This window comes from Hippichthys cyanospilos, chromosome 4 (genome assembly GCF_059441005.1).
Source record: "Hippichthys cyanospilos isolate Australia breed blue-spotted pipefish chromosome 4, RoL_Hcya_1.0, whole genome shotgun sequence".
NCBI classification, from domain to species: Eukaryota; Metazoa; Chordata; class Actinopteri; order Syngnathiformes; family Syngnathidae; genus Hippichthys; species Hippichthys cyanospilos.
In genome coordinates, this window is record NC_142372.1 from 23,118,630 (window position 1) to 23,132,788 (window position 14,159).

Consider the following 14,159-nt stretch of genomic DNA (forward strand, 5'->3'; position numbering starts at 1 on the left):
AGGACCTGTCCCGACTTGAAGGTGGAGGGAGTCTACTGTCACATTCACTGTAAACTACAACGTGCAGTTTGTGTTTGTGTGTGTAGTATTTTGGCCTTTGGGTTGGGATGAGCGTGAATTGGGGGGGGACATACAGCGGTATCCTTTAAAATATGACTCGCTGTATTCAATCATCACTGAATGTTGCGCTTTGTATGAAAAATGCTCAATAATTAAAAATGGGAAAAAAAAATCATCCAGGCCTGCTTAAACGGTATGCTTTGTCGTAATTCCGCAATTGTCTCTTTCCAATTTCATAACAGAATAGAAAAGGATGTCCTATATGAGTGAGACAGAACACACAAACATCTTTTATTCAGTTCCTAAAGATCCTATTTTCTTTAGTTTCCAAAACAATGTCCTAGAGTAAAAAGTAACACTGTAAACAGCATTCATTCAACAACCCAAATACCTAACTTCATGTTGCTCAGTGTAAAACAGAAACAATCCTGCATTATATAAACAAAGAAAAGGTGGCGTAAAAATGAAGCAAGTTTCACATTTCTCATATTTGAGAAGGTAATAATGGAAATGCTGAGTTGACAAACAGCAGTTATTTGGATTTAGCGGTCAGATGAAAATGGTGCTGCTGAGCACGTAATTAACTCCGCTACAGAGGGATTACAAACAGCCCGTCAAAGAAAATGGGATTACTCGTAACGCATTAGGCCATTAGATGTAAATTCTTCATAAAATCCATTTATCCCTCCTTTTTCTCTCCTAACTGTCCCTACATGCGTAACTTTCAGGCATGCATTTTACGGAATCATCAATGAAGGAGGATTCAACCTGCCAGCAAGATGACACGTGTCTTGTGTTTGTTTCAAACAAAGGACAACAGGCAACAGATCAGAGACCCAGCCTTTTCATTTGTGTCCACTGTTTGCGTCCATTTTGTTTCAAGACAGCAAAGTTTACCACAGCACCCACCCCCAAACAAATAAGGCATTGGAAAAGCCAGGGTGTCCTCTACTGACCATACTAGGACTTAGTGGGGTATCTCACAATAGTCAAAAGATATACAGTATGTACACTATGTCCACAATTATTAGGCAAGTGAGTATTTTGACCATAGCAACAGTTTTATGTATATTTTCTAACTCCAAGTTGTGTAAACTTGAATGGAAACTTATTGAATACAAGCTTATCAAGGTGATGTGTTTTTTGTAATGAGGTTGGGTGGGACCAAAGAAGCTCAATACCCATTATGATGTGCTTCTTTTCCTCGGGCAAAATGGGGCAAAATAGAGGGATTTAGGTGACTCGGAAAAGTAAAAAAATAGAAAAATCATTGGGGCATACTACTCTTAGAATTCCTAAGACATTGGGCGTGATCACAGAACCATCAATAGTTAACACGGTTGTGAGACACAATGTTGAGGAACCAAGACGCAAAAAAACTGCCAAAGACTGAGAAGACTCAAACGTGAGGCTAGCAGGAAATCCGAGCATCACTGAAGAAGTCACACAAGTTGAAATGTTAAGATTGGGCCAAGAAGTATCAAAAGACATGTTTTGAAAAGATCTAGCCTAATTAGATCAGTGGTACGGGTCCATCTTTTAAGACCATGTTTTTTATGCAGGATAAAGCTCCATCATATGGCTCAAAGTACTCCACGGTGCGGCTCACCAGTAAAGGCCTTCCAGATAATAGATTAATAGTGTCCTCCTTCCTCACCTGACCTAAACCCTATTGAGAACACGAGAGTCCTTCTTAAACGGGAGATTTATGGTGATGGAAAACAGTACACCTTTCTGAACATTGTATGGGAAGGTTGTGGTGGTTGTTTCACTAAAAGTTGATCGTCAACATATCAATAAGTTGGTTATTGAAAATAAGGGTGGCTATATCGGTCAACGATTTGTACATTTTCAACGATTTGTACATTTTGAGTTGTTTATCACTCACTTTAACAAATGAAAACAAACAAGTGTAATGAGAAATTTTCCATTCTTAATTTAGTTGTATATCTGCTAACTAATATTTGCTTAGTAATTGTGCACATAGATTTTTTTTCTAAGAAAGCCAGAATCCTACTTTTTAGTCATTAAAATATTCAAGTTTGAGTTTTATTGACATTTTTGGTCAACTAAGAGCATTGTAGTTGTTCAAAAATAAAATGAATCCCCAAAAACCTGCCTAATAAATGTGCACAGAGTGTAAATCAGAAACAATTGTACACTACAATTGCCACAAATGAATAGACTGCGTATGAAGAAGATACAGCATATAGGGCCAAAAATATTGCAACATTTGATTTAATTCTGTCCATAATACTAGAAAATGGGCTGGGCAATCATTTGTCAACTCACCTTGTCATTTTAAAATTTGAAAATTGACTGTATTGTGAAATTGAGATGCACAAGTGGCAGAATGCCTGGTGGGTAGTTAACAAGACAAGCTGACAAGAAGTGTTCCCAATAGTTAGTCATTCGTAAATTGAGGCATTTAAGCGAGAGATGCACAAGGATGAATACGTACTTTTCAGGACAAGCTATGAATGTCAAATTTCTGTTCAAGCAGTTTTAAAATCAGTATACAGGGGGTTTATCAAGGTTGTAAGCATCAGAAAAACAAAAAGGATTCAAGTTTTTGTTTTTTAACATTTAGCACTTGTGAAGAGGAACTGATTTGGTTGGACATGCATCAAGGCTTCTTATACATGATGCTTAAAACTTTTCATACAACACTTTATTTACATTATTCTTGCTTGAACATTTTGCACAGTATTGTTATTTTTTTTGGATGAATCGAATATTCTTTAAGTACATGCTTGTTGGGTTTATTACTTCAATTGAGTGGCTAAGAGAAAAAAAAAAAAGATTTAATTTTTTGGGCCATATTGCCCAGCCCAACTATATGTTTATTCATCTCAAAACATAAAAAAAAAAAACATGTGGCTTTAAAACAATCACCTGTCAAGTTGAACCGTAAATAGCAAAGAGCAAATCAAGAAAGCTATTTAGGCAAGGAATAAATTAACCTACATGATTTCAATGGAAAAGGCAATCAAAAAAGAGAAACATTGATAGAAAAGAAACACATTACGGCTCAGAGTGTATGTTATATCCTGCTCCATTAATGATCTTTCCTTTTCCTTGATCGGTAACGTCTCCTCCTCTGTTGGTACAAATATCGGAAATTGATGAAGAGTCCTGAAAAGGAAAATAAACGCTGGTTGATATCTACAGAATGGACTCAAAACTCACCTAAACAATCAGCATCACAGAAAAAAATAATAATGCACAGAAGATAAATTAAGGGTGTTAGGGTGTTTATTATTTTGCGAAAACGTACTTTATTAGCTGCGTCAGTACCAGGAGTGTCGTGTTACCAGTGAAAAATCTCATTACTTCACTCAGTCATCAAAATCACCATCTGTAGCTGCTTATCTTCAATAGGGTCGCTGACTAGCTGGTGCCTATCCCAGCAGTTTTTATGCAGTAGGCGGGGGACACCCTGGACCGATTGCAAGCCAATCGCAGGGCACACAGAGACAACCGTTCACACTACCAGTCATACTTAAGGACAATTTGGAATGTCCAATACGCCTCCCTTGCATTTTTTTTGCACTGTGGGAGGAAGCCAGAGTGCCCGGAGAGAACCCACGCAGACTCGGGGAGAACATGCAAACTCCACACGGGAAGGCCGGAGCAAGCTGGATCTGAACCCTGGATTTGCTTTTCCACCGATCCGCCCACATCAAAATGAGCAGCAAGAAAAATGGTTGAAGCCTGTGAGGACCCTAAGTCTCTTCATGCTGCCTTACCTAGGAACATGAGAACCAAGTAGAGCTGCAGAGTATAAGAAAAGCTCAAGTAGTGTCCCAACAGTGCAGGCAGGGGGAGACTGAACAGACGTGTCTCGTCAAAGATGGGGAGGGACTGGATCACAGCCACCGCTGCACAAATCCGCAAAGATAATCCGTCACTAACAAACGACGTGTATTGTATGATCTTTTCTAAATACAGATACCAGAGGCAATTACCTTCAGCGACGACCCCAAGCGGGTAAAGTGGGATCCAAAGGCTGTATCTGAGCCACGTCAGCAGCTTCCATTCAGTTCCAATGCAGGCCAGCATGTAGAAAGGGTATCTAAGAACGAGAAGTCCCATCAGTCAGAAAGTATCACGGTCAACATCGGCAGGCTCGTCGCAGTGTGCTGGTGTGGATGGGATACCTAAAGACCTCGATGCTGCTCCAAAGGTAAAACACGAAGAAAACGACCGGTTTCTTCTGCATCTCCTCCAAGCAGCCAAAGATGACAAATAAAATGACATTCCTCCCTGCGACCTGCGTTACAATAAATAGCAGTACACCTTGTGATCAGACCATCATGAGTGAGCATATGAAGAACATACTGAAAAGAAACCATGAGCTTGTTAAAAATATTGAAGTAAACAGTCACAGCCTCTCATCAGGCTTTCATCAATTTAAAAACATTTCGATCAAGTTAAAAATATTCCAAATGTGTTACACCAACCCCTGAATAATGCATTAATTTGTTTTATTTTAAAATTACACTAATTGAATATTGGATGAGAAGGATTACTTGCCGTATTTCCTGTGTTCGACTTTGTGCACGAGTCTACCCCCCTTTTTTTTGTTTCAATATGGGTGAATTTTACAAAAACCCGTGAATGTCTACCCCTGAATTTAGTGGTTACACATATGTCCAATTAAAACACACAGTGTGTGTTATTAAAATAAAGAAAATACAGTACCTAGATGCATTTCTTCCTCGTATATCGAATAACAAACAAACGGTTGCGGTTATGGGAGGGACGGGGCGGGATGGAAACGAGACAAGTGCGAAGCAATATACACGCATGCGTAGACGCAAATGCTGAAACTAATGTTGCAACAGTAAAACGATTCGAAGTTTCAATGCTTTTTTCTTTTTTTGACACCGCTGAATATGAATTTGTCAAATAGACCAAAAAGTCATCAACCCTATTCTGACACGCCAAATAGCTCCTCCCATTTTTTCCTTCCTGCACGTCATTTGCGCAAACATCCTTGTTACTCTTCCACGGGTAGTCATTTGTTTGAAATTTCTTTACCCAAATGACGACTGTAGCGAAATCAGAGCATGGATCAGTTGCTCTTCACTGTGTTTGTCCCTCCCACCTGCTGACATCCACGAATGTCATCCCAAAGCTCTCGCGTTTTTTGTCCTGAACGGACAAGTCAAGCTGTCTTTTCCTTTTCATAATGGGTCGAAGTCCGCCAGAAAAATTATCCACGCAGCCTCGTTGTTGACAAAAAAGAGGCGCTGAGGCAGCGCTTGACAAAGTGCATTTGAAAGTGCAAACGTGCAAAAACGGATGCATACTATATCAAATTATATGTATATATTTAATCATTAAAAGCCTTGTAAATTGACATTTATTTCACTCTCAAATTAATGTTATTCAAACACAGCTATGTGGATAAAATTGGTCTGGTTTTGAGTTTTGCAGGTATAAGCTGACAATAAGATGAAAACGAGGGGAAAAATAACTCGGCTTGTACAGAGGGAAATTACGGTGAGTTAAGATCATGTTTTTTGTTTCAGTGCATGTGATTGAAATGTGAGTCAAACTTTTAATCATTCTCTTTACCTGTATCATGGCAGGAAAAAAGCCTGTCTTGACCAAGCCCAACAAGGGGTTAATCACCTCTAGCACGGCCATCATCTGGCAGAAGTACATCACGTCAGCTGTGGTGTGGAAGGTGTCATAAAACGAATCTGTGGAGGGGGAATTATGTATCAGTGACATTTGCAAAACAAATACACGGTCTCCTCATTTTTGAATTTTCTTTATAGGGATAGTATGTAAAGATTTGGACAGTTTTTCATTACGTACAGCAGGAGGTGCTGCATTTACCATTGTCCATAGCTATAACAAAGATGGCCGCCTCCGGAGAAGTGCCACCCCCCCATGCATTATCACTTCATGATAACTATTTAATGATAACTATTATATTTAAAACATACTGATGGTCATTAAGAACACAACTCATTTGCAAGTTTTTGAAATTTACAATCATTTAATTTATTCATTTTTAATGAAAAGCAGTCCAAATCCTACACACCGCCCCTTTAAATGGGAGAATTTGTGTAAACAGCCCCTCAATGTTTCATTGACCTTTTTATATCAAGTTGATGAAAATGCAACTAACATTGTTATGAAGGACTCAATCAGGTTCAAGAACCTTCATGAGAACAAATGCATTATTTCTGTTCTATTTGACCCCCTCAAAACTGTCTCTTTCTATTGTTTTATAGTTGATAGAACTGAGAAGATGAATGAATGAATGAGGAATGGAAGATTATCTCACAAAAATGTCAAGGTTTGTGGTTGATTACATCAGCAGGATTGAATTTCAATGAAGGAACATTTTACTGGGAACTGACACAATTGCACCAGCATTATACAAGCCTTAAGAATGAACTTTTTTTTTTCTTTGTTTGGTTTTACAACTCGGGGATTCTTCCTGCAGGACACTTCATATGTTTATGAATTGGCTGTTTTAATTTGATTTCTTGAACATATAAACAAATTGCAAAATGATATGAAAATGAAAATAATAAAAGCAAGACGAAAATGAAAAGAAAAGCATCAACTGTTGGGATTTCTACTTTTGGTGTCCCCTGCAGGCTTTTTGGGCATTGCAAGACAGCTAGGAGCCACCCTGGGAGGGCGGACTGGAATATTGCATCGTGTTTCTCGTTGTTCCCGAGCTAATCGTTGCGCTCTAGTGACTTTTTCCGCAAGGTCTGTATTTTACATTTTGCCATTAGTGGATACTTTGCCTTTTTCTCCGAGTTATTCTGTGTGAGCATTCTGTTGTTATTTTGATACCTCCCGTCGCCTCCTTACGGTTTTTCCACCCCCCCACTTAGTAGTTGGTTCGTAGTTGCCACACTCCATTGATATTTTTTACAGACGCTCTCAGTTGTTTCTTTGTGGCTGTGCAAATTCTACCGTGCTTTTCATTTGGTACTTTGTGATTTCCCTTTTTTTTGTTTTTAATCTCACGTGTTACGCGCTCTTTTTGTTATTAAATAATTCGAGCCTCTAGTCCAGTCTGATTTGGGGTCCACTTTATTCGTGACCATCCTCACCCCACAACATCAACAATGGATAGAGTAGTTTACATATTCAAAGGGATGAGGAAGAAGTTAAAGAACTTTTGAGTCCTACCCCTTGTTTTTCTCTAAATTACATGATATTTCGACACTAAGTTAATTATATACAATAACAATGTAATGTATCAGGAAAACACAGAAAGACACATACCTCTTAACGATTCAGTTTTTTTTTTTTTTTTTTTTACAGAATCTGCAGGATTAGTGTATTCATGGAATTTACCTTTTTAAATCTCTTTGAAAACATTGAATGATTCACATTTTTTTCAGATCTAGTCCATAATCATTTCATAGATTAACATCATTTAGAGAGACTCACATTTGCTTTCTGTTGGTTTTTATCGTAGATTTTTCTGTTGGTTTTTATCGTGTATTTTTGTTGTGCTCCTCAAATAACCTAAAATAACTAAAATAACCACCTGATTTAAAAAAAAAAAACATCCGAACACTGTGGCATAATTGGTTATTATTTCCTTTATACACATTATCTGTGGGTTTTTGAATTCGACCAAGTCAAAGAATTCAAGCGTGTTTAATTTTTTTTTTTTTCAAATGGTTTAAACTTTCGTATATCACCCTATATCTCCACACAGTAAGGAGGGCAATAATAATAACTATATATGATTTCTTATTCAAGAGATTCTTGGTATTGTAAAAAAAAAAAAAAATACATATGGTTTTAGATATTGTTGTTATAATTTTATTATATATTTTTTCACCTTTTCATAATGTGGTTTCAATCTTAGTTTAGCATTAATTATAACCCCAAGAAACTTGATTTTGTTTGCTTTTCCTACTTTGATTGAGCAGACTGTGATTGTGACTGTTTAATTTTTCTGATGCCAAAGTTCATAAACCTTTGTTTTAAGCTCAAAAATAATTTATTTGTGTCAAACCGTTTTTTTTTGTTTTTGTTTTTGTATATCTAATTCCTCTTCTGCAGTAATGACAGCAATCTGGCCTGTATATATATATATATATTTTTTAATATCTGGAACAATTTGTGTCCCAAGTGTATAAAGGCCATATTCAGTGATTTATGTAACAAAATATGCACATAAGTGCAAAAATCGAGAGCTCTACATTCACCAAGTCTCATATGTGTGAAAATTGAGGGAGTAGAAAGGAGAGTTAGTGCAACATGAAGGGCCATGGCGAACCCCTGCCCTCTTACAAACCTTGACCAAGAATGAAGAGCCGAACGGTCATGTTGACAAAGACCCAGGAGAATCCAAGGAACTGCACCAGATTGTACATAAATAGGTAGCCTTTCTTCAGGCCTATATAGGCTATAGAGGAAGAAAGAAGTGAATACAAAATATTGATTTTCATGCAGGTGAGAAATTCAACAGGACTCACGGTCTTTACGAACTCTTGACTCCACACTTATCTTGTTAATCTTTTCTTCCTCCTAAAAAAGTAAAAAACATTAAATGTGACACCTTAGCATCTTATTCTTCCCCAAATTCATGTGGGACTGTTTTTTGTCCAGTTGCAGTACTATTAAATGTTACAACAGTTGGAAGCTGTTTTGCGTTAAAGGTGCTGGTTTATACCAGGGGTGCCGAAACCTTTGTTTCCACTATTTACAAACACATTTAAACTTTTTACATTGAAATGTGCATTGTTTGTAAATATAACTATTACATTTGAGGACTTCTTGCGGTCGCACAATCTGTGATTTATTTTTTTATTTTTTTTTAATCGTGTTGTGGAAGCTATGTAGATAACACTGTTAACTGTGCAATAAGCCTTAAAATCTTTTGTTTGTAAGCCAATACAAACTCAAAATAGTGGCTGCGCTGGTTTGCATCATGAAAAAGCCATGATGTCACTCACACATGTATATTAATTCAAATACTTCATAATGCATTTCACTATTTTCAATACTAGGGGCCTACTTATGAAAAGTTCTATAACGTAAAGTGATTTCTTTAGAGAACTTCGGTACTCCAGTCTCAGGAATCAGGTAATTTTCTGTATTTTATTATTCATTGATTCATTACTACTTTCACATTGCACCCAGTGGGAGAAGTGTGAGCTTCTCGTTTAATTTTGGTTAATTCTTTTTCATTAGCGCCCCTTGCAGGCAATAACGTGTTACTATATAAACTAAACGTCTATAGTTCTTCCTATGTCATTACATTACCCACTTTGACATGCTTATATACATACAGAACTTCTATATACTGTACATGAATAACTAATCTTGCACTCTACCATTACAACCTTCACGATCGACAGGCCAATCAAGGCATTAAGCACCCCTGGTTCATACTGTATGTCATGGTAAATACAGAAATCGTTGTAGACCTACAAATAACTCTATTAATGTAACTTTAGCATACAGCGACATTGTTAAAGGGAAGGATTATTAGAAAGTATCCCAGTTGTTCGTTTGGTACCTTTGCCTGGAGCTCCATCTCAGCATCAGACTCATCCAGCCACCGGTTGAAGTCAGGAGCCAGAAATAGAGGCTTCTTCTCTTGCAGCGTCAGACGGTCCCACCAGCGCTCTTCCTGCTTCTTGATTTTGATGTCTACCTGACGCTCTGTTGACTTATGCTCAATCTGAATGAAACGGTGACATAAAAAAACACAATATGTGAATGAGACTCATCGGGGACTGGGTTAGGCACAAAGACTTATTTAGGAATGAAATAACAATTGCCCCATTGCAGCTGAAGGGCAGATCATCTTACATTGCCACTGTTATTGACAAATCCTTAATTTTTGTCACTAAAAAAACTTATCAGGTCACCTTATATGACACGATCCTTGTGCGTAGTGATAAGAGTCTCTGAAAGACCAAACTTCACTGTTTCCATCGACTTTTCAAGTATTATTTCAGTATCATGAATCGTTACTTACATGCTAAGCGGCTAAGGTTTACATTTCGCGGTGGAATAGATCTGTGGCAATGTTGCATGCATTTGGTCGTTTGAAAATGATGCACCGTAACGAATCACGATCAGTGAAAGATAATTTGGCGAGTGAATGATCTTTGATTGATGTATGTACACCAGCAAATATAGGGTGCCTCTCTAAAATACACTGACTTGATGGTCAACCTACAAAGAAGTCAACAAATGTTAAAGTGGAAAAATAAGCCCAATTTTCTTTAAAGTAATATGATGTAGGTAGCCCAACTGTACTCTGATTAATACAGCATTTGTGAAATACAAATAAAGCAGAAAAATATACTTGTTTTTATTGATGTGAAGGGATGGCCATTTTGCTACTCACTATAGATTGAAAATGACAATTTCTTAGGGCTAACTCAGGTAACAACCAATCACAGCTCAGAATCTTAATGTCAGATGACCAAACTCAGAAAACAATTTAGCTTAACATGAAAAATCCTAATACAAGCAGCAGTTTGCTGCTGTATACACAAATTGATATAAAAGATTTGATTTTTAACTTGCAAAACTAGAATGCTAATACAGTATATGTTTGTATATATATGTTTATTTGCTCACTCATTTTGTGTGATATGATGACTCTCTCCATTACTGTATTTCACATATATTCTTGCTTTGCACACGGCCTCATCAAATGAGAAAAATAGATTATGCAAAATCGATGATAAAATAGATGAAAAATGCACAGCGTACTTGTGGTGCTGAGAATGAAAACTGTATAATTTATCAATGAAAAACTGATTTTTTTTTTCCCACTGGTTGTAGGAGGCTGAAAACAGCTCTATGAAATTATTTGCCAAGACAACATGTGCACAGCCATACTTGCCAGGAGGGGGTTGAAGACGTGACATGGCCTTCCTGACAGGAGTCTTTCATTCTTTCCATCTCTCATACTTGGTGAAATTGTGACTGAGCTCAATCAGTCTCACCAGGCCATGTCATGGCTCCCCCCCATTCTGGCAAGTATGTGGCTGTGTGCATGTTGTCTCAGCAAATAATTCAATAGAGCTGTTTAAAGCTTGCTTTAAAATACTATATTATATTATAGTGACTGCTATGCAGTCCTATTGCTTACTTTTTGTATTTGTATGTACCTATTACTGTATTTCTAATGTGGATACTGTTTTTCCTCTGAAGGGTTGTATTCTCTTGTTTGATACAGCATTTTATCTGATTGTGAAACATTTACTGTACAAAAAATCCTTACATCGTGATGACTTTCAGCTTTATTACCCAGCCCTCTTTTCCAAATTCAAAAGATCATGCTTAACAATTCACAGTTGACCCTGTGTTGTTTTGAATTTCAATTAATTTTTTTTAACAAAGATTGAAACAGGCAGTTGTCAGTTTTATTTTGCATTTTTGTGCATTTAATATCAATGCATTCTAAATCAGGGTGTGTTTTATACATCCATCCATTTTTGAGAGCCGCTTATCCCCACAAGGGTTATAGGCTTGCTGGTGTCAGTGTTTTATTTTGAACTGAAATTATCTATTGCAAAAGGACAGTTCTGCTCTGCCCCATTTGTCTGAAATAAACAAAAGGTCTTTGTTTCAAATTATCTGGTGTTAGTAGATTTAACAGAAATGTACAAAACAAAAGGTCTTTGTTTAAAATGATCTGATGTGAATAGATTTAATAGAAAAGTATCAAATGTAGAAGCGATAGCCATCATAAAAGTATCAAATGTAGAAGCGATAGCCATCATTTTGCATCGGTCAGTACTCATACCGATACTGGTCTGAAAAAAGTGATGTGAATACACTTACTATTTGACAATTGGACACATTATTATTATTACAAATTTCTCATTATGTACAATATACATTGTACATTATTAGAATCTAATGCTGGTAACTATTTCACTGCTGCTTGCCTTTTGGCTTTTGACTTGTTAGCATGATTATGTTACACAACAGTGGGGAGGAAGTGCCAACCATATAAAAATAGTAACACTTACTGTGAGAGCAAACACTCATAAGTCAAGACATTTTGCAAAAATGAAACAAAAGGGCACATCTCTAAATTCCTTTCAATGGTTGTATATTAGGGCTGCTTAAAACATGTATTCAAAGTGACACTGTGTAAAATTTAGACAGTTTCATTAAAAATGTATATATTAAATGACCATAAATTTCCTAAATTTGCAAATAAATGTGTTCTTAAAGACCAACAGTATGTTTTAATATAATCATAGGTCTATTTATCATTAAATAATATTACATAGGGGGGTGGCAGTCCTCTTCAGGGTGCCATGTCTGTTATAGCTACGGAAAGCAGGAGGAGGGGTGTTTGTTGCTGCATTTACCGTAATGCCCCTAAAGCTCCCACAGGAACATGCAAAAAATTACACAAACTCTAAGTTGAGGATTGGCAAGTAATTGGAGCAGTTGCATTTGATTAACAGGCAAAACAAAAAGAAGAGATGGTGAAATGCAATATAATGGAACTGAAGACTGAAAGGGATAAGAGAGTACCTCAGGTCTGATAGTTTCCAAAAACTCCAAACTAAACTTGTATTCATTATCTCCTTTAGCTCCGTGGCCTTGTGCTGTGAAAGACAAGAATACACGCTGCAGTCAGTCTAAACTGAAAAATAAGGACTGAAGAGATCACAAATAGTGATCCGGTTTAACTGGCCACTCTGCAATTTGCCTCTTTTGAGAGAGTGGGAGGCATTTAAAAAATACACATACAAACCTCTGAACTGAATTGTGTTGTCCTGCAGGTTGATTTCAAGATCCTGAAAGACATGTAGCAAAAGGAATAGCAATTATGTTCACCACTACAAAAAGAAAAAGAAAAGCAATTATATTCACCATTACAAAGACAACATCATTAAAGACGTGTACCATTTTAGTGTGTAACTCTACTCATTTCATTGAGGTGAAACAAATGACTGTCATCTTGTTTCGGGTTTTCATTGGAAAGCCTGCACAAAAGCTAGCCCTTCCATTAAAGGCCATGCATCTTTTATGGGCCAGGTTAAACAGATGCTGTGCGATGAGTGCAAACACACATCAAATATGTATAAATGAATGATAGCTACCTGAACCATATTTATAAGATATAAAATAGTGTTTAAAATGAAACAGGAGAAGGATTTCAACTTCTCTGGAGATGACAATAAATGACATAGTATGAAACATGAAAGAAACACCCTTAGCCCTATGAAGGCATGAAGACATAAAGGCATAGGCGAGGTTTCAAGTCACATCGCGAGCCTGTACTGAATATTGCTTCCAAGTGATAGGGCATTGTCATCCCCTTAGAATGTAATAGTGATTCTTTGGTGAATTTGTCAATGTGTTACAGACATCAAATAGATAAAAAAAAAGACAAAATTTGAGCGTTTGTTATTTCATTAGTGTTTCTAACCACGAGTCCTCCACAACTCGAGAAGGAGCATTTCGCACTTTCAAAGGGGTTAGTTAACCCCGCTTTAGGACAATTGAGGCAATACCTAACATGCTGTAATCCTTTCGCAAAAAAAGCAACTACTGTACGTAAAAATCTAAATATACATACACACGTATCAATTTTGTACATAGTGTGGTCAAGTTAAAGCTGAAAGCTGTAAACGGATGGGACTACTTCACCTTCGTATCGCTCAGCTCCACTCGGAGATATATCTCTCCGTGCCGTTGAGCCCAGTAAACGCGAGGTGTGAGGATCTGCATTGCAACTCTGGTATCTACATGCCAAAAAAACCACGACCAAGTGTCCGAAAATCAATACACTCAAGACTTCGCCTTCCTCTCAAAACGCCATATGATGCACACAGTATACTACACGCCGTGATGCAATATACTTCCGGGATGTGGCGGCTTCTCAACTTCAAAAATAAAAGCAAATGTAGAGAGGTTAGTTTTAAAAAAACGGAAGTACATCATATCCAAAGTATTTTACATGTTATATACTTCACTTAAAAGATATTGTTATGCTTGTTCTGCTAGGTGTTTGACAATTCGTGTTTTACACAGGTGTTTTACATTCCGTTTTTTTCATTCCTTTTCAAAACGCGTTTGACTATTCCAACAAATCTATAAGTAAATGATCA

The 14,159-nt window shown here is 37.1% G+C and overlaps 1 protein-coding gene across 1 annotated transcript; it reads right to left on the bottom strand.

Moving 5' to 3' along the window:
* Positions 1-323: 323 nt before the first annotated feature.
* Positions 324-13,949, bottom strand: LOC148425061 (very-long-chain (3R)-3-hydroxyacyl-CoA dehydratase-like). Its single transcript, XM_088413715.1, has 11 exons — positions 13,699-13,949; positions 12,800-12,842; positions 12,577-12,650; positions 9,581-9,745; positions 8,535-8,586; positions 8,354-8,464; positions 5,644-5,771; positions 4,221-4,333; positions 4,029-4,135; positions 3,810-3,941; positions 324-3,195 (listed from the first exon to the last, which is right to left on the bottom strand). The coding sequence occupies exons 1-11, from the start codon at positions 13,777-13,779 to the stop codon at positions 3,119-3,121; spliced, it is 1,083 nt and encodes a 360-aa protein (XP_088269841.1). The 5' UTR covers positions 13,780-13,949; the 3' UTR covers positions 324-3,118.
* Between the last annotated feature and the right edge of the window lie 210 nt (positions 13,950-14,159).